The 19917-nt window shown below is 48.3% G+C and overlaps 7 protein-coding genes across 7 annotated transcripts; 5 read left to right on the top strand and 2 right to left on the bottom strand.

The window, feature by feature from the left end:
• The first annotated feature begins 925 nt into the window (after positions 1-925).
• Positions 926-3034, top strand: FOBCDRAFT_179477 (and other transporter-domain-containing protein). Its single transcript, XM_054703952.2, has 3 exons — positions 926-1210; positions 1258-1660; positions 1750-3034. The coding sequence occupies exons 1-3, from the start codon at positions 1041-1043 to the stop codon at positions 2911-2913; spliced, it is 1737 nt and encodes a 578-aa protein (XP_054559927.1). The 5' UTR covers positions 926-1040; the 3' UTR covers positions 2914-3034.
• Positions 3035-3682: 648 nt separating this feature from the next.
• On the top strand, positions 3683-4117 carry FOBCDRAFT_199241 (uncharacterized protein; the record flags this gene model as incomplete). The annotated part of the gene is made up of 1 exon (XM_054703951.2): positions 3683-4117. One exon carries the CDS (start codon positions 3683-3685, stop codon positions 4115-4117), a length of 435 nt encoding a protein of 144 aa, XP_054559926.2.
• Positions 4118-6425: 2308 nt separating this feature from the next.
• Positions 6426-9451, top strand: FOBCDRAFT_238272 (uncharacterized protein; the record flags this gene model as incomplete). The annotated part of the gene is made up of 10 exons (XM_059610190.1): positions 6426-6465; positions 6610-6634; positions 6681-7009; positions 7055-7950; positions 7997-8332; positions 8489-8550; positions 8875-8990; positions 9041-9172; positions 9227-9363; positions 9416-9451. The coding sequence occupies 10 exons, from the start codon at positions 6426-6428 to the stop codon at positions 9449-9451; spliced, it is 2109 nt and encodes a 702-aa protein (XP_059464532.1).
• Positions 9452-11023: 1572 nt separating this feature from the next.
• FOBCDRAFT_130039 (uncharacterized protein) lies at positions 11024-12544 on the bottom strand (the record flags this gene model as incomplete). Its single annotated transcript, XM_031177616.2, has 1 exon — positions 11024-12544. The coding sequence occupies one exon, from the start codon at positions 12542-12544 to the stop codon at positions 11024-11026; it is 1521 nt and encodes a 506-aa protein (XP_031048749.2).
• A 1473-nt stretch (positions 12545-14017) lies between these two features.
• Positions 14018-15545, top strand: FOBCDRAFT_199238 (uncharacterized protein; the record flags this gene model as incomplete). Its single annotated transcript, XM_031177615.2, has 2 exons — positions 14018-14394; positions 14441-15545. The coding sequence occupies 2 exons, from the start codon at positions 14018-14020 to the stop codon at positions 15543-15545; spliced, it is 1482 nt and encodes a 493-aa protein (XP_031048748.2).
• Positions 15546-15833: 288 nt separating this feature from the next.
• Positions 15834-17091, bottom strand: FOBCDRAFT_271647 (uncharacterized protein; the record flags this gene model as incomplete). The annotated part of the gene is made up of 2 exons (XM_031177614.2): positions 15834-16538; positions 16588-17091. 2 exons carry the CDS (start codon positions 17089-17091, stop codon positions 15834-15836), a joined length of 1209 nt encoding a protein of 402 aa, XP_031048747.2.
• A 441-nt stretch (positions 17092-17532) lies between these two features.
• Positions 17533-19896, top strand: FOBCDRAFT_238268 (uncharacterized protein; the record flags this gene model as incomplete). Its single annotated transcript, XM_059610189.1, has 5 exons — positions 17533-17648; positions 17703-18013; positions 18268-18971; positions 19022-19251; positions 19299-19896. The coding sequence occupies 5 exons, from the start codon at positions 17533-17535 to the stop codon at positions 19894-19896; spliced, it is 1959 nt and encodes a 652-aa protein (XP_059464531.1).
• Positions 19897-19917: the final 21 nt, after the last annotated feature.

Below are 19917 nucleotides of genomic sequence, written 5' to 3'. Positions count from 1 at the left end.
TGGAGAAATAAGAAAGATAAAAGTGCTTTCGGCCGAGGCAGGGCCGTTCGGAGACGAAGAGCGGGTAATCTTTGAAGGTACGGCATCTAGAAGTTCTTGGAAGTGTCGTGGTACCTGGCGATTCTATGGCGAGATCGTCGGGTTCTGAGGGGATTGAGATTGGCGTCATTGCTTCGCATGCCAAGATTTGTATGGGAGATCGGCAAACGGGGCTTGGCAGGTTAGACAAGAGATTTTGACGGCTGGGCAATAATTCAATGCCTTACAGAAGAGTTTAATATAGAGATCTGACTGTAAGGTAGAGACGCGATGAATCCGATGTCGATTGACGTTGTTTTAGAGTCAATCTTGACCAAGAGAATGTCATGAACTGATGCTCATTGAATGTCATGGTCTCTCCGGATCCCTCGGGTGTCGTCATGTTTTGATGGTGAACCAGATTCAGAATAGTACTGAACAAGGGTTAGTGGCACTCAGGCACTAACGCTGCCAACCAAAACTGTCATCACGGGGACATTTCCCCCAATCAGAAAGTACTGAGATTAATGCATTGCCGTTTTTTTACAGGCCGTTTCAGTTGTTTTGCAGCCACTACAAATTTCCAAAAGCCATATCGTCATACCAAACAGTTGACATTCATCGCAGCGAGAGGTGAAGGATCTCGGGCTTTCCCCAGCTTTACAACCCCGTGGAGGTGGTACCCCATTACCCAATTATTGACCCATTGTCTGCATTCCCCTTGCTCAACCCCACAGAATTGGTAGAAGCAAAAAAATGGGACGGACCGATTTCGTGGTCTCGAGACCATGACAGCCAGGATGCACACCGGAGTGCGGCTCATTGGACGCCTGCTTTTCAGGCCTGACATCACGAAGTATCGCACTTTTGCTCTATAACGTCATTCTCGATCGATATGTATTTAAATCCTCGACATCCTCACGTTCTGTCGAGTAACTCAATCACTAATTGACTTTGGATCACCACTCAAGATTACAGCATATCATTATTATTAAGAAGTGCTTGGATTAGGACTGCCCATCATGGCGCCGTCTTTCCTCACTGTTCATTTCGATGACCAGAATCCAAACTCTGAAAAGGGAAAAGAGGCTGGTGCGAGGAGATCTCTCGCTGGCCTTGATTACTCGCCTTTGCCTCGCATCACGGGCCGATCTTTTCTCCTAGCTACCTTTGTCTCTATGGGTGGTCTTCTGTAAGTCCTACTACCCTCTACTCTACAACATGAACTGATGAGACCAGTTTCGGCTATGATACAGGCCAAATCTCAGGCTTCCTCGAGATGCCAGACTTTCTCGACCGTTTCGCCCAAACAAACAGCGAAGGGGAAAAGGAATTCAGCACAGTCCGCTCAGGTCTCATCGTCGCGCTTCTCTCAATCGGTACGCTCATGGGTGCACTGATCGCAGCGCCTGTTGCAGACCGCATTGGAAGAAAGTACAGTATCTCCGGCTGGACGTGGGTGATTGCTATTGGCTTCATCATCCAAATTTCTTCAGACAGGGATTGGGTGCAGATCATGATGGGCCGATGGGTCGCTGGTCTTGGAGTCGGCGCCTTGTCGCTGCTTGTTCCTATGTTCCAGGGCGAGACTGCACCGCCGTGGATTCGTGGTGCGATGGTTTGCTGTTATCAGCTCTTTATTGTAAGTGATAAAATTCTTGGCATGCCAAGTTTTTATGCTCCGACGATCTGTGGAGAAGCTGTCAAGGATTGCACTGACATTTGGCTTAGACGATGGGTATCTTCTTGGCTGCGTGCTTCAACTACGGCACTGTAACGCACCATCCCAACAGCTCAGCCTGCTGGCGCATCGTCATCGGCGTTGGCTGGGTCTTTACTCTTGTTCTCGGCATTGGAATTTTGTTTCTGCCTGACACGCCCCGTTTTGACTACCGCAATGGCAAAGTCGACCGTGCGCGTGAAACTCTCTGCAAAGTATACGGCGCGACGCCAAACCATTGGGCGATCCATACTCAAATGGAAGAAATTGAGTCCAAGCTCCGCGCCGAGAGTCACATCAAGCAGAGCCCCGTTCAAGAATTCGTGAACATGTGGAAAGCGCCCCGCATGGCTTATCGTATTTTCATCGGAATGTCGCTCCAGATGTTTCAGCAGCTTACCGGTGCGAACTACTTCTTTTACTACGGCACTACCATCTTTCAGTCTGTATCTATCAACAGCTACAAGACGCAGATAATTCTGAACACGATTAACTTTCTGGTTACGTTTATTGGTTTGTATATCGTTGAGCACTACGGTCGGCGCAAGTCGCTTATTGCGGGAAGTACTTGGATGTTCATCTGCTTCCTTGTCTTTGCATCTGTCGGACATTTCTCGCTCGATCGCAACGATCCCACGAAGACGCAGGGTGCGGGTATCGCTATGATCGTCTTTGCTTGTCTTTTCATTCTGGGTTTTGCTACCACTTGGGGTCCGATGATTTGGACTATCATGGCTGAGATCTTCCCCTCCCGATATCGTGCAAAGGGCATGGCGCTTTCAACAGCTAGCAACTGGCTCTGGAATTTCCTCCTCGCCTTTTTCACGCCTTTCATCACGAAGGACATTGACTTCCAATACGGATACGTCTTTGCCGGGTGTAATGTCCTTGGCGGATTACTCGTCTACTTCTTCGTCATTGAAGGCCAGGGACGCACTCTCGAGGAGATTGATACCATGTATCTTGAAAGGGTGAGCCCTATGAAGAGTTCCAAGTGGGTTCCCCCTCCTCCTGAGGAGATGTCGAGGATAAGGAAGCAGGCTGGTACGGATCTCGAGACTGCTGCTCCTGCGGCGTCGAGTGACGATGAGACGCTTGCGAGGCCCTCGGGTGTTACTGATGGTGGAATGGGACATCATAAGGAGGAGCATGCTGGCACTACGCACCGAGAGTAAGGGGATGGTGACGATTGAGATGTGATGGGGATTTATTTATGAGTGATGTTGGAGACGAGATTGCATGATACCTACGACCTATTCTTATCGTTCATAGTCAATTTTACCGTACTTATACCGAGCCAGCTACTTGCAAAATGTCCATCACAGACTGATGCTCATGAATGACACTCGAACTGCGATAAGGATACGATAGAGGGACAGGAGGTTCAGCATCAGCCTCAAGGTAATGGACGCAAGGCAATTTGCTCACTGCCTTTCCGGATGCCCAAGATGCAGCTTTTGACTGAAAGATCACTATATTTATCATCCGTGATTGTAATTAAAAAGGCTTCTCGATGTTAATGAGCTGCGCTATTGGTGTGGCTTGGCTTGCGCTCCAGGCAGTCGCAGCCTTGTTGACACCTGAACGATTCACTTTCCTCCATGGTCAACGCACTCACCCGCTGCGGCTTCCATCACCCGCCAGTCACGCTGAGATGGAAAAACAACAATCACTCCCTAATCTCCATTCTGATCCACGCATCGAATAACGCCATCATCATCAACATCATCATCTGTACAAAATCTGCCACCGCCACAATCATCCATCGTCATCACGAACGACACCTGTCCCACTGGCCGAGCGCGCTACGCCTTCGACTACATCAACGCCGACTCAAGGCCCTTCATCATCCCCCCTCCCATCATCCATTTCCAACATTATCATCGCGGCTTGCCACCAACATCATCAACAGCATCAACAATCTGCACCCAGTACTTCATCATCATGTGTCAGAAGTCGAGCTACGAAAGGCGCTGTGAAGACTGCCACATGAGAGTCATGATCAGCGTTGTAACCCACCAAGTATGCGGCGGCAAGCCCCGAGAGAAGCTAATCAAGGCCCAAGAAGAGAAACGCAAGAACCATAAGGTGCCATATCGCAAGGACGGTTTTATATGCAAGCTCAGAATACGGCCTCAAAAGAAATACTGGTCCTACATCGGAGCGCACACCTGCATGCGCTGCAGTCTTCAAAAGTTGAGGAAAGAAGCGGAGGAAGAGCTCAAAGCACTTGTGGATGGAAATGGAATGGAGTCAGAGATAAATCTCAAAAAGGAGAGGTTAAAGAGGCTGAAGGAAGAAATGATGGATACGGGGCTTCCCCCAAAAGATTACAAGAAGGCGCTGCCCAAGGCAATCGAAGTCAACATGAAGGGCTAGTTGCCTGGTGTCCTGGCCGAACGGGATGATAGTATCCGGGACAGTATCGAGTATTTGTTCAAGGAGAGTCTTGAAGCGGATCAACAGTCAGATGACTCAGCCGCCTCGTCCGACCCGCTTCCCACAAGCACCGAGGAGCCTTCTTCTCATGCAGCGGGAAAGAAGACAGAGGGGAAAGAGGTTGCGACATCAGGTGTGGGGGATGTATTATCCGATGAAACCAGGTCTTCTCCGTTTCTTGGCGAGGACCAAATGAGGATTCTAGGCAACTTTTTTGGTGTTGGCATGGGGGGTATTGATAGTGATGAGGAGGTCATGGAAACGGACGACCAGCCGCCCACTGCAGGTTTACTCGCGGATCGATTCTCTAATTTCAGGCCCTAGGCCAGTGGTATCACGTCAAGAGTCGCGTCCCGGTTGTGAGTGATACTGTTGCTGCAGGCCATCCTTGGATCAGAGTAGTCTCACGGTGGAGGATGGATGAGTGCTGGACAGGAATGGGGGATACGACATAAATTATCGAAGCAATAAGTATGGAGGGGGGGTGAAGAGGGTTGCCGAACACACACAATAACAGATAGATAGAGAATATGACTATCGTTTCGTTGATCTGACTTACCTCGCATGGACTGTAAGTCGCTTTCCCTATGATGTGGAGGTCTCTTGTTCCGACAGACCAGGATACGCTTTCCCAGCAATGTTAAAATACAGTGGCAGGATGAGTCCTGGATTGAATTAAAATGATCTGCTCATCACCATTGTTCTTCATGTTGACGGTGCGCAGCATCATGAGCACAGAGCATGCTACACCATCAACAGTGCCACCATCGCGAGTATTGAAAGTGGCCAGAGACAAGGGTAAATGATGCTAGACACTGAATTCCACAATTGGATGTCTCTGATTGACCTCAATCGTGCTGTGACAGGGTAGACGAGGAGACAAAGAAGTGACGGATTCTATACGTGAACATGCTGTCTTATGCAGTGAGCAACACGTGGGTGACGCCTCGGGTCAGTGACCATGCGAATATATCGAGACGAGACGGGATAAATAATGCGATTATTTAAGTGCTTTTAAAGACCGTGATAATAATAACTTTCACCTGAAGACTCAGCATCACCTTTCCTCCAAAAGTATAAATGCTTCCTCTCATCTTTCCCAATTGTTGTCCCTTTAAACACCCGCAAAGCTTGAAAACATTTTACACCATCATCTTCACTTCCCATCAAGAATTACTGAAACTCACCCCCAAAATGTGTCAAGAAAGAACAGAGACTTGGCTATGCAAGTACTGCTACCGGTACCTCAGATCGGAGACTTACAAAATATGGCTCTGTGATGGGTTCAAACGAAATGGCGTTTGCACTGAGGTGAAGAAAACACTGCCAACGACTATCTACCAGAATGATCCGGATTGTAAGTTTTGTAATGCGCCTAGGAAGTGGCCTGACGATGAGGCTTTTGATGCGTGGCTCAAGAAGCAGAATGGTTCATCGCGATGGTGATGGATGAGAGAATGGTTATGGAGGTTTGAGAATTGGCAAGGCTGGGCCTGTCTTCTTCAAAGCAGGCTACAGCTTCAATTAAAGTCGCAGACACCAGTTGATACTTAAAAGCCCACGCTTCCTCGGAAACCAGTGATTAATTGAATCAAGGCTTTGTAGTTGTTTATACTGCAATCTTATCTTACCACCGGCTGGTGAACCCGGTCTCAGTCCCCATCGGTATCCATCCCGATCAAGTGACACGGCATCGATACTCCACATTCTCCATTCGGCCATCTTATCTCTCTGACATTTTCCGACCGACGAATCATAGCCGTTCTCAGTGACAGATTGTGGGGTTTCATCTCCGATCTTCATGACGGCGGCCGAAGCTTTTCTCCTCCATCACTTTAGCTTGCGCCCGGAATTTGACTTCCAAATACTAACTCTTTCCCCAGAAGTTACATTGACCGGAATTCCGAACACTCACTAAGACTTGCAAGACCCCGGCCAAGATATCGTCAATGCCCAGGACTACTGGCGAACCGCGTGTAAGGCGCTCCTGTGAGCGTTGTCGGTAGGTTATCAGTCGCGATAAAGACGATATACTGACGATGGGGATAGTGAGAAGAAGATCAAATGTCCTGCTGAGAAGCCAGGATGTTCGCATTGTCGAATAGCGAACCAGACATGTACTTATTTGCCTCGGAATCACGTCAGCAGTAATCGAAGATCCTTCGCTCGAAGCTTGTTAGTCACTGCGCGCGTGGGCTACGATGGACGAGAGAGTTGATGTAGAAAAGCAGGCCTCTCAAAGCGCAACATGCTAGCATATCACCAACTGCATCGAGTCATGAACCAGAGTAAGTTCTTGGGTCGGGTTACTGTCCTCGCTAATTGAATTTAAAGCCAAGCGTTTGGGAACAGACATCAAAGTCAAGAGGTCAATACCTGGAATAGTCATACCAACTCACCGCGCATACATCAGCAATTACCCCCAATAACAGCTATGCTCTCCGAAACCTCATCATGGTACGACATATCTTCCGAGCCAGTCGTGACTCACTGACAAGAACAGGTCACCAGCAAACCCCGAACCACCGTCGGACCTGTTAACAGACTTTGTGAATGCCTACCGCGAAAAGATCTACTTCCAACCACTTCCGCTGTTCGACCCGAAGCGTCTCCAGCTCAAGACCGGGACAGTACCCCAGTACCTCCGGTGGAGCTTCCTAGCTTTTTCGCTTCATTATACAAGTCATAACTTCTACTATGGGTTAGAAGCGAAGGCTATTGAGTACTACACCACTTCAGCAAGGAGTGTAGTTGTTGATATGGCGGCAGAAGGGCTGGTGAAGTTGGAGGTTATGCAGGCTTTGTGTCTACTTGCTTTGTGTGATCATATTGGTACGTTCATTCTCATGCTATTTACTTATCGCTAAGTAAGTCCAGCTGGAAAGTCTTCCCGGGCGTGGATGATGATAGGGATGGCTGCAAAGCTGGAGTCACTTCGTCTTTCGGACTCAAAAGCCAGTGGTTCACGACAGTCTGATGATGCGGTCTCAAGATGCCACTGGAGCATCGCTATCCTGGAAAGCACCTTTACTCCCCACTGCAACACTCTTTTCGAAGTAGCCCACGCACCGAATTATCCCAAGAGCGTACCGCGACCAACGACTCTGCATGGGATGAAGACGTATTGCGCTGACTTAACAGATGCATACGAAGCAAACGTCCAAGACGTAGGGATTGTCGCAACTTGTCTCGGCTACATCTCCGTTTGGGGTAGTATTATTTCTTACCTTCGCGACATCCGCAACGGAGCGAATGAGTACCCATGGCTAGCGACGTCAAGGCACAATCAACTCACGGTCAAGCTATACGAGCTCGAAAACATCACTTCCCATCGCCATCTCATCCGCAACGCCCCATTCCCAGACCAACCACCTTCCGAACTCAGCGAAAACAGAGAATACTGGGCGCCTTGGGTATTATTCCAAGTACTCATGCACGCCACCCAAGCCATTCTCAACAATCCCTTTGTGCAACTCGTCGCTCTCCGCCGCGCCGGTCGGAATTTCCAACCACGGTCCTTTCTGCAGAATACAGTTGATCACGCTTTATTCCACGCCGAGTGGGTTTCTAGACTTGTGAGGATGTGTGCGGATAGACAGTTTGAGGTGAATGATCCTTTAGTTGGACAAGCTGTTGCGGGATGTGTTTCGATATTGTGGATATTTCAGTTTGCGAGGGATAGGAAGGTTTCGGAGAAGGCGAAGGAGAATCTGGGGATTTGTGAGACGTTCCTGGAGCACTTATCGCGGAAGTGGCCTCATATTGCTGAAAAGGTGAGTCTCCTAGCCTTAGTGCTTGACGATACTGACAGCGTTGTAGGTCGAGATTCTACGAACGCTCAACATCAAAGTGAAAAAGAAGCGACAATCGCCCCAAGATGACGAATCGAGCAGCGCGACTATTCAGTTTGAACCAGATATGATGTGGGAGCTTCTTGACCCTGCAATGTCGGGCGTTGACTGGGCGAGTTTGTGCAAAGCAGGAGGGACTTATGCTGCGACGAGCGCTACTATCAAGGTTGCGACGAAGTTTATACATCCGATTAATAGCGATGAGGATAATGCGCCGATGGAGAATGTTTCGCATAATTTGTTTGACCTGGAAGATATTTATGGGGAGCCGTTTTTGGATCAGTTCTTTTCTGACTCTTTGCTTGTTAATATCTCATAGACAACATATTATTTATACCTTGCTGCCAGTATGAAGCTTAGCTGTTTAATACTTTTTGCCGGTTTTGAAAGATTCTTCAAGATGCTGTGAATCCTTTTTCTCGATTGACGCTTGTGCGGCGCCAACTTCGGTCCCGGCTAGGAAGCCGAGTTTGCCTTGAGAACCTCGCCGTCCAATCATCGCGATACACAAAGGCGCGGATAGTAAGCCACAGCTACGTCACAGCCAATACGAGATGCTGAGTTTGTAACATGTCTGAGATAAGACGAATGAGAAGTTGAAGTGGCTTCAGCCTCAGTTTGGCGCTGACACCAGCGATACCGACACATAAAACACGCAGGCTAGCTGATGAAGTTTGCAGGCGCATTCTTCAGCTTTCAAAATGCTTGTTTCACAATCTCTCCTCTCGCTTGGGTCTATCTTTAACTCAGTGACTACTCTACCAGGATGTGGAGAAGTCAATGTTTTCTACACGCGAGTTCATGCCTCTAGACTGTTGATGAAATATCTACTGACGTTGTGTGAAGCGGCTTGCCTGGTCGGCATACGTATGTTACGCAGCAGGGTTATGATGCCGCTCTTGCTGAGGCGCAGATCTTCAACCATACGCGCCAGCTACGGGAGGCGGGATACAACGTGAGAGGTAGGGTAATCTGAATAAATAACCGCTTTGCGGTACTGACTAGCATCCAGCAGTCTGGAGAGGTCCCGAGATACCTGGGACCGAAATGAGTAAGCACATGAAAGACGTCCACTGGAACGTTGCCGGTATTGGCTTTGGAGTCCGAGGATCTCAGATTTCAGATGTCATCACGCTCTTCGAAGGTCAGTAATCTCCCTTGACTGTCAAATTGAAGAGTAGTTGCTGAAAATAGCCAGAAACCCTTGATATATACCGCGAAGAAGCGCCGGATGCCAAATATGTGTTCAACTATAATCCATTGACCTTTCTATGGTCCGTTAAACGGTATTTCCCGCTGTCGAGTGACTGTAGAGATCACCCGGGAAAAGACTTGGTAAATATACGACTATTAGAGTAACTGGGCCGAGCTGAACAATCATATCTAGGGATACATCACGATTTGCAATGGGGCGTGTACTTAAGTGGCATGACAGCACAAGGGCAAGCGACGATGGATTGGGTTTTCAATATGTTGAGAGTAGAATCCCAATGGGAGGATAATCTTTGGATAACTGTTATGGGCAGTGTTGCTCATCCTTGTTTGATCCTTTGAACAGCGTTATGTAACAGCGGCCTGGTCCTTGAGCCAGATATCATACCAATCACACTCGGGAATAGGACGAGAGAGGTAATATCTACCCAGCTGAAGGAGTTTCTGATTGCTATAGGTGTCTATAGTGAAACAAACTTTAGTTATCTTGAAGCGCTCTTTTTGTAGTTCACATATTGTGTCTAAACTAAATCCCGTCTCTTGAAGTTAATTATTGTTTAGGATTCAAGCTTCCCTACTGATTCATATTCTCAGATGGAACTCTGCAAACTATTTTCCATCTATTCAATTCGTATTTGTAGTCCTCGACCGTTAGCCCAAGCTGTTCAAACCTTGTTGGACTATTCGTGGCAAGATATCAACAGCCTGAGCTTCCGGCCATTCCAAAACATGCAAAACAGAAGGACTAGGTTTTTGAACACAATATAAGCATCTATCAGAGATAAGAGATATAATATAATGGACATATAAGTTCTATGAGGCATGCGAAAGAATAAGAGCATGTCGCCCAGTTGTATCGACAAAATACCAAGACAGTGCCACTTTCGCACATCAAGCCATCTCTACAAAAGAGGAGAAACGAAAGAATATTCTAGAAGCATTTAAGCCATGGCAGACCAGCATGTCATCGCACAGTGTCAAAACTGCTACGGCATAGGAACGTCATGATAGGCCTCGCAGGTGACAGATCGCACAGACTCACCCTGCCACGTGTACATGGCCCATCCCTCCCTCGACCACGCTAGAACTGCCGCAACAGCTCAAACACAACGGGCTGCGACCACATTATGAGTCCTAGGTGTTTGGGACGCAACCACCGGGTACCAGGAATGCATCACGGCGAGACGGTGTACGGCATGCAGATCGAGCAGTGCCCCTGGCTTACTATCTGGGGGAACACATGACGCTCGGTTATGGTTGCAGAGGGTCGACGTTTTGGGACACAGCCTACATCATGGGGGATGGTCTGTGAACACTTGGGCTGGGATTGCACGATAGGGATACCACTCTGGCGTGTATATACACCTGGCTTATCAGATGGTGGGGTGTTGATCCCTGCGGCCCAGATTTGGGGTGACATTGGCGGAAAAGCAGGAACATAGCTTTAATTATGACTGCAAAGAGCTTCGCTACAAGGAAGTAAGCTGAAGGATAGAATGTGAGTTGGTCCTTACCAAAATTATGGTTCGGAATAGCGTCGCGTCGCGATCAAAAAGGCAGCAACTTGCGGCACGGCGACGTAGCGTGATGAACTACATGTATCGCGCATGGACACGGTATTAAGTAAAAGGTGCACGAGTTTCTTCATACATAAAGCTTAATATCTATCTCGATTCAACTAAAGACGCTATCACTAGTCATTCATCATGCATTCATGGACAAGCAAGCCGCAGCCTCAGCATGTTAGCATACACTTCAACACCATCAGATCCCCTGCAACAATTTACCCTTTGAATGCCTTTCCAGTACTGACATTGACTTTTGTCCACACAGAGCCCGTCGACATGTACCAAGCGAACTGAATGGGCCAATAGACATGCATCATCCACAACCAAGGAAGAGGATCCCAAGACTCAAATGTCCCATCCTTCCAGTAGATTATATGCTGCACAAAAGCCCGAATGGACTTTTGGATGTCCGAAAGACTCATTGTGCCTCGGAAGAGAGTGAGGTAAAAGGGATACAGAACAAGTTCGACGAAGTCTTGGCCGACCCAGTAGTACTGCTGGGGATGGGTAGGTGACAGAGGTGGCTTTGTCAAAGGCCTTGGTGCAGATGGAGTAAGAATGGAGAGATACTCATCGACGATCTCGGGGGTGTTGTTGAACAGAACGGTAGCCGTGTGAACTCTTGGATTGCACTCAATGGGATATATCGTGACCTCTTTATCGGCACCAGACTTGACAGCATCTTCATCTTCCTTATTGATCAAGAAGTCAAAGCTCATATGTCCTGTAAAGCTCTCTCCTCCTTCTTCAGCTTGCTTCAGTGTAAAGTCAAGCATGGCCCTGCTCAGAGGTGAATCAACAGGAAGAGCCGAGTAATGCATGAGAACATCGGCAGAACGACACGCGACGAACGCGCAAACGCGACCGCGAATGACGAGCGCGTGGGTGCAAAACTCAGGACCTGTGATGTACTCTTGTATGATGAAGGAGCATTTGGCGGCCTCGAAAGGAATAGAGTCGATGCGTGCGAGGGTAGCTTCTTCGGAGGGAAGAGGAAGTAAAGGCATTGCAAAGCGCGCAACATCATCTACACCAACAGGTTTGACGAGGTATTGTCTCGCACCATGTTTATGCTCAAGACCACCGTTTCTTTGAAGGAAGTTGATGACATCTTCTCTATCCTCGACAGCCTCCGTCAACGGAACCGTCAGACCAAGACCCTTGGTATGCTCGATAAACGCATCCTTCTCATGAAGTCTTCGAATATCCTCAACACCAAATTGAATCGCCTTAGCATTCGTACGAGCCTCGATGATTTCCCGAACCGCAGCATCTTCAACGGCTGCATTGACATCTGAGACAGAAACCCAAAGATCAACGTCTTCGTAGTGAATGATCTCGACAATTCGATTGAGATATGGATCATTCATGCTCGTTTTTGAAGGATCTGAAGGCGGTGGGAGACGATAGTACACGTCGATTGCGAAGGATACGCGACCGGGCGAGAGGGAATGGCAATCTGCTCCTATGACGCGATGGCCTCGACGATGAAACATTCGTGCGAGAGAGAGCCCTTTCGCCATGTTCACGCCTGTGACCAAGACGGTGACTTTGTCCAGATTATCGCTGTCATTCTGAGGTTTGGAGGGTTTCGACGTGAAGCGGTTCCATAGGTAAGATCCCAATGCAAAGAGTGCATTTGTCGGTAGGAATATGAAGCTGAGGAGGAAGAGAGCCAAGTTCTTGGCGAATTCAATCGCTCGAGAGCTCTCCAGAGCCTGATTTGGCTCACCCATGATCAATAGGATATAAACTCCAAAGATTGAGTCCTAGCAGTATACAATTGACAATTATGAGCTTCACCAAGCTATAGAGCTAAAGCTACGGAGGATACAGCTCGAAAACGCGTTGTGAAAAAAGTCAATTGGAAGACGTCATGACTTGGGCGTGTCTGCGGAGAATGATCTCACTAGCTGGTCGGTGCAGCTCCGGGGCAACACATTCCGATCGCAAACAGTCCCCTCCCTACTAAGACAATCTAACTCAACCTAGTCTCAGATCCTAAAGAGGGGGAAACACATTAGGCTTCTTCGCCAGGAAGATTAGCTCCGATGATTTCACACCATAGATCTCTCATGCATATGCAGCATTTCACACCGGCCCCTTTCACAACCAATTACAGCTCCAGGGTGTTCCTCATGTCCCTTGAGGTATCACAAGTAAAACACACCATGTGCGGAATTGTCACTGTGTGTATACCGATACAAATGGCCGAGACTCATTTTTCCATCAGCCCACAATACTGTTACACCAAGACGCTGTGCTAGGAGTCTGCTTACTTCTATGACGGCTAGACTTGTGAGCAGGTGGATAGAAAGAGCTGCAAAAGAAAGGAATTCGGAAAATAAGAGGCGGTCAGGGAATAACGGTCCCCGTAAGGTGCAAGGGTAGATATCGTAGATCTGCAGTGCAACATTCCCATTCACCTTTTCCCGATCTCACCTCAGGGTCTATTTCACATGCCCCGTGTTATTTTTGGCCAAGGGATGTTCAGCTAACCCACTGGGTTAACGTGGGGAAAGCCTAATGAATGACGCGCACATGCGAGATGGTAGTGTAATCGACGCCTTCGCGCTAACCTCGCCCCGTCTTTACGAGAATACAGTATCCTTTTCCCTCTCCTAGGACATAGGATCTAGGTACAATCTGCCCCATGCGGGGCCTAAGATCGTGCCCCTGAACGACAATTCACGGTACATCCCGTTGCTGTTGCTGGGTTTATGACACCTCGAGAAAAGAAGATTCGCATTACACCTTACCAAACAGGCTAGCAAAAACCTATGTCGTGCTCAACCACTCGTTTCCCACGGGCTGTGTTCCATCCACTCATACAGAAGCGTGGGAACTAATGCTTCAGACCCATCATAACTTGACCATCATGACACCAACATTAGATACATGCGTCTGCGTGCGAACATGCACTTGTAGCCAAGTCTCGGGCCTCAAACCACCTACCCAATGAAAACGGTCCTCTTGTCCCTGTACTTCTCCCCCAACCACTCGTTCACCGACGACTCATGTAGTGCTAACTTGCTCTCGTGAAAAGAACCCTGGCTTGAAAGTTTGTCGGCAGTTGCATATCCCTCAGAGGGGGTGGTTATCACACATAAAAAGCTCTTCCCATCACCATTACTGCCCTGAAACCCAACCTACACACATCCTCTACACCCTTCCATCCCTATTGTACTACCCCAAAAACACCACCCACCATGTCTGATATGAGTGCTACCGTCGAGCCCACCACCAAGGGTTTCGCTGTCTGTGGCTACGAGAAGATCGAGTATGACTTTGAGTTTCTCGACGGTGTTTTCAACACTGCCAATCCTCAGCTATACCAGCTCTACTCCCCCTGGGAACGATGTCTGGCTGTGATGGACCTTAACATCTTTAACCTCTATGGGAATGAGATGCAGAGGTACTTTGATCATTATGGCATTCCTCTTACTATTCATAAGACGATGATCGGTGAGAAGGCGAAGAGCATGGATACGTTGTTGTCGATTGTTGATTCTATGACCGATTTTGGTATTTACCGAAAGGAGCCTGTTCTTGTTGTTGGCGGCGGTCTCGTCACTGATGTTGCTGGGTAAGTCTTCAGCCACTATTATTCATAACTCAACTGACCGTTACAGCTTCGCTTGTGCTGCGTATCGCCGCAACACTAACTACATCCGCATTCCCACCACAGTCATCGGTCTCATCGATGCTTCAGTCTCCATCAAAGTCGCCGTCAACTACGGCCGCTACAAGAACCGTCTCGGCGCCTATCACGCCCCATCCCACACATTCCTTGACTTCACCTTCCTCCGCAGTCTCCCCGTCGCACAGATCCGCAACGGCTTCGCGGAGCTGATCAAGATCTCTACTTGTGCTCACAAGGATACTTATGATCTTCTTGAGAAGTACTGCGAGCAGCTTATCAACACTGGTTTTGGACGATCTGATGATGCTTCTCCTGAGATTAAGGAGGTTGCTGATAAGATCTGCCGTGCTGGCATCCATGAGATGCTGAAGCTTGAGACACCGAACTTGCATGAGATTATGCTTGATCGTGTTATTGCTTATGGTCATACTTGGTCACCTCTTCATGAGCTTGTCCCTGAGACCCCTCTTCGTCACGGTCATGCTATCTCCATTGACATGGCGTACTCTGCTACCCTCGCTCACATCCGTGGTCTTCTCTCATCAGAGGAACATACTCGTCTCTTGAACCTCTTCTCCCGAGCTGGTCTCTCCATGGACCATCCCCAGTTTGATGCTCCTCTTCTTGAGAAGGCCACCGCTGCTATCCTCAAGACTCGCGATGGCAAGCTTCGCGCTGCTGTTCCCGTCAACCCTATGGGTGACTGCGTCTTCTTGAACGACGTCAGCCACGACGAGATGGTTGCTGCTCTTGAGGAGCATAAGAAGATCATGAAGACTTACCCTCGCCAGGGCGCTGGTCTTGAAGCTTTCGTTGACAGCAGCGACACTGGCTACACCATGAACGGTGCCCCCGTTGAGAATGGCAATGGTCAGAACATTCCCCTCAATGGAGTCGAGAACGCCAAGCTTCATGCCTCTGGTCCCGAGGGTGTCGATGGTCTTCAGCAAGACTCCAGCAGCGACGATGATTATGTCGTCAGCTCTTCCAAGACCAACGGTCACCAGGGCAAGGGTATCCTAAGTGATCTAAAGGAGAAGGCGAATGGACTTCAGACCCAGATCGCCAAGGCTGTCACTGTTGAGAGCCAATAATTGCATCTAAAACAAAAACAAAGTTCATTGCATTGGGAAATGAGTATACGCTTGCTAAGTATTTGGGTTAGTTGACTGGGATTGCTTTACGTCCTAGTCCTTTTAGCATTATGATACCGGGTCTGAGAGCGAGATGATAAATCACTCAGCATCCACGGTTTTACTTTCGATTCAAAATACAAATAAGGATTATATTCCATCTAACGTTCAGATTGAGCTGTGACTGCACATTTGTTTAACTGTTCTTCCCCATACAGCTGGTAATTCCATCTTCCAAGAACGGGCTTCTCATCTGGCATCTGCTTGTCCATCATCCACCGCTCCATTGATCATGTTGATGAAGTCCTCAGCCGTATTCTCCGAAAAGAACTCCACTTCGCGTGCCATGCAGCGTCTTATATAGTCCTGCCCACGTACAAACATCTCCCGCTCGTATTCCTTCAAGGCATTTTCCAGTTGACCTTCCTGAATATCTGCACCACCAGCTTGCTTACAGTACTTGACTATCGCCTTCACCAGCATGAGAGCATCTAACATCGCCATGTTGACTCCTTCGCCCACTAGCGGGGTTGCAAGATGAGCAGCATCTCCCAGAAGAGTAAGGCCAGGGACTCGTTTCCAACATACGGATGAAACAGGCAAGCGATACAAAGGCCATGCATGGAATGGCCCTTCAGCATTGGCCAGATATTCCTTCAGGTTCGGAGCCCAATTTGCGAAGAACTCTGGTGAAGACAGGAATTTCTGACGAATGTCCTCTGTATCTTCATGGCCCAGAGGTCTTCGATAGAGCTCTTCCGGCGCATCCAGGCCCATGTAGAATCGATAGGAACAGTCGGCTAGCTGCTGAACGGCCATGATCTTGTGCTGTCCCATTGCGAGCATGTTCCCTGGCCCTGCGTGTTCCAGTGCGGCGGTGTAGCTTGGATTGTTGTGAGATATGCTGCCCTCTATGAAGACTTTGCCAGAGTACTCCGGTTTCGCCGAAGTAAGCTTGAGATGGATTAGTATAGGTTACAACGCGAGAAGTCATTTGACGTACCAGCGGGCGCACTTTGCTCCACGCTCCATCTGCGCCAACGATAGCACGAAAGCCAGAAGCAGAGGCACTATTGACAAAAGAAATAACATGCTCAGAAGCTGTATCTCCTCTCTCAATAGACTTTACACGGTGACCCCAACGAATCTTGCCAGTCGGGATAGAGTCAAGCAACAATTTGCGAAGTTGCAGCCTATCGATCTCAGGTGCATCGCGTTCATCTCCAAAGACAGCCGTGACGGTACCTGACGGGTTCTGCATAAAGACACGCGAAGCATCCCATCGAGCAATGCTCTTGAACTCGTCGAACAACCGAGCCTCTTTAAGAGCGACTTGGCCCGAGGAGGCGTGGATGTCAAGAGTTCCTCCTTGGTTGATGAACTTAGGTTCTGGGCTTTCATCACGCTCGTAGACCATGTAATCGATGTTGTTGATCTCGAGTAGCCGGGCGAGAGTCAGACCGCTGGGGCCTGCTCCGATTATTGCAATGGGTGAGTAGCTAGGCATTATGAAATATCTTCAACGATGTATGGGTTTGCTTCTCTGTATTGCTCAGAATGCTAACAGGACTTCATACGATTTTATACCTGGCAGTTAATGAGCCGATGGTGACACCGGAAAACAATAATCTATTCAAAGTCCGGTATTCCTCCGCTGACTGGCATCTACCTTTAACTCATAACTGGGTGTCGTGAAAGGTATGCAAGCGGATGAATTCATTGAGCGGACATACTCATTTTACTGGCATGTCCGAGTCTGCTGCAATTGATTGGCGGACTTCGGAGAGTAAGCACTTGTTTGCTCCGATCCCAACCAATAAGACTGCGACTCCTCGGGCTTGATGACAGAGGGGAACTTCCTTGGTCTCATACTTTCAACTTCTTCTCTGCATTCTTGATCGCCATCGAAGTTTCTTTGAAGAAGAAACATCCATCAGCCTTGACTGAAATGTCTTCACTGGCGAATGCCGGCTTGGCTCGTTATGCTGTAAGCATCATTCACCATGTACCAAAGCTAATACTAACCAAGTTTGAGTGCGACTACTGCAAGCAAAAGAAGTTCAGGTATATAAATTACATAGAACGATTACATAAAGTAGGTTTCTGACCGCTCGCTAGATGCTCCAAGGAATTTCCCAAGTGCAGCGCGTGCAAGCCTTGGCCGGGGCCTTGCAATTACTCCCGAGATAAACCGGCTGTCAAGGTCAGGGTCGATGAGCAAACAACCCGCCCATCTCTGGGTTTAACAGACCAGCGGAGCATAGAGGGCCTACATGACAGATTGCGGAAAGTTGAGGAAGCGGTACAAGCTCTGACCAATGCCGTAACTCAGGCTGTTGATGCGATGAATCATCCGTCGACTACTTGCCAACGGGGGTCTGAAAAAGGCCATGTACCTCATGAAGCAAGAGATCCACCTTCTAACCTGAGTGTCGGAGAGGTGAATTCCTTCTCTTTTATAAAAGACACATCTATCACTAACGCGACCGTCGGCTCATCACCTCTTCATCAGCACGCTGCAAAGGAGCTGCAATATTTGTCACACTCCCTAACAACAGCAGTAGTGAGCAAAGAGCATCCTGCAACTGGCTTCTTCATACCATCAAGAGCTGAGGGATACCAGATGATAGGCCGTAATTATTCTCCTCTGGAATTGGGCTCCATCTCAACTAACTGGCAACAGGTTTCTTAGAAAATGCCAGCTTAGGCGACGCGTTCTTCGTCACACCTTCAGAAGACCTCCTCATACAAACCATATTCAGACCTGAATCTGTCTCAAGAAAGGCATGGGTTGTGTATATCAACTATATGATCCTCACTATGCTAGTAGATAACGAAGACGCCAAAGCTCAAAAGTACCGGAACAACATGAAGTTGGCGCTCAATGATAGCAGAATCTTTCTCGAACCTCACGAAGTTAACCTTCAAGCCCTCGTCATGCTAGCCATCCATGGTGAGGATTATGCCTCGCCGAATTCATCGTGGATGCTCGTTGGCCATGCATGTCGTCAAGCTGAGGCATTGGGATTTCACATTGCCTCTACAGCAGATTATGTGACAACTCAGCGGAGGTTGAGCCTCCTTTGGCTTCTGTTCGCTGTAGATAAGTCATGTGTTCTTGCATTTGGCCGCCCATGTTTCCTTTCATCAACGACATATTCTCACATCCCGCTCCCAGACTTAGGATATTTGACAAGGTTTCAACCTCGCAGCGACTCCCCTCATGCACGTAAGAGGTCGGAAATTTCGTTGTTCGGAGGCCGCATGTTTCTTGCTCGTATTGAACTTGCAAAGATGATCGGGACGGTTGTAGACTCGAGGCATATCCCTGAGCCAGAAGAGGGCTTGAGGGAGCATCTTGGACAGTGGTATACTCGGACAAACAAGGTAACTTCTCAAAAGTGGGTTTAGGATTGAAAACGCTAATCCCTCAGCAGATACTGAACGATACACTCCAGAATGAGAGAGCTTTCTCAGGGCCCAACGAACTGCGCGAAATGGCATTGGGCATTAGCACTATTAAGTTTGAGTACTTACATGTCTTGATGGTCCTCCTAAAATCTCATTCACCGTCTGCTAGCTTGAGACTAGAGGCTGCAAGGGAGGCGATCTCTCTTCTTCCGTCCATGGTATCCAATTGGACTTCTGTATACAATAGCATGATCTGGTATGTCGCACCTGATTTGTTTCAGATGGGTATTTAACATTGAGCAGGCATCTTTTATACTTCCCTTTCATACCATATTTCATCATCTTCGAGAACTTAGTCCAAAGACATGCGCTTTTAAGTAAGGTCACGATCCAACAAGACCTCAAGCTTTTGTCTACAACGGTTTCGTATTATTCGAGCATGACACGCCAAATGCAAATGCTAGCTCCGTTGTGCGCACGTCTTGAGAACATCGCGACAGTATTCCTCCACCTAGCCAAGCTGCATACAGACTGTTTAGCTCCCCTCTTCTCAACTCAGCCACCAGCTCCAGAGCCCTTGCAGTCACGCTCAAGCCAAATTCAGAAGACCAGTATTTCAGCAAACAGCATGTCGACTGGCTCTTTGCAAACGGAGCTAGGTGGGGAATGTGATGTCGACTTGGAGCAATACCTCCAGTGGCTACCACCAGATGTCATTCCTCCTCAGGATACACAGTCTACTGATATACCAGATAAAGATTCGAATCAAAGGGTTTTGGGTGCTGAGGGTGTAGAGCCGTTACAGGCAGAACCCCGGGGTACCAAACGGCCATTCGACGTTATGTTTGACTGGTTTGCTTGGGATGTCTACTACGGGGAGCAAAATATTGAGATTGGATGAACTTTGATTAAAATGACATTT

This window comes from Fusarium oxysporum, chromosome III (genome assembly GCF_013085055.1).
Source record: "Fusarium oxysporum Fo47 chromosome III, complete sequence".
NCBI lineage: Eukaryota > Fungi > Ascomycota > Sordariomycetes > Hypocreales > Nectriaceae > Fusarium > Fusarium oxysporum.
This window is presented reverse-complemented; position numbering and strand designations above follow the sequence as displayed.

What these genes read in the sequence shown, in the direction of transcription:
- FOBCDRAFT_179477 (XM_054703952.2), top strand. Translation starts at nt 1,041, where the DNA reads ATGGCGCCGTCTTTCCTCACTGTTCATTTCGATGACCAGAATCCAAAC. An exon ending in GTCTCTATGGGTGGTCTTCT is followed by an intron (nt 1,211 to 1,257) that starts GTAAGTCCTACT and finishes TGATGAGACCAG; the next exon opens with TTTCGGCTATGATACAGGCC. An exon ending in GCTGTTATCAGCTCTTTATT is followed by an intron (nt 1,661 to 1,749) that starts GTAAGTGATAAA and finishes CATTTGGCTTAG; the next exon opens with ACGATGGGTATCTTCTTGGC.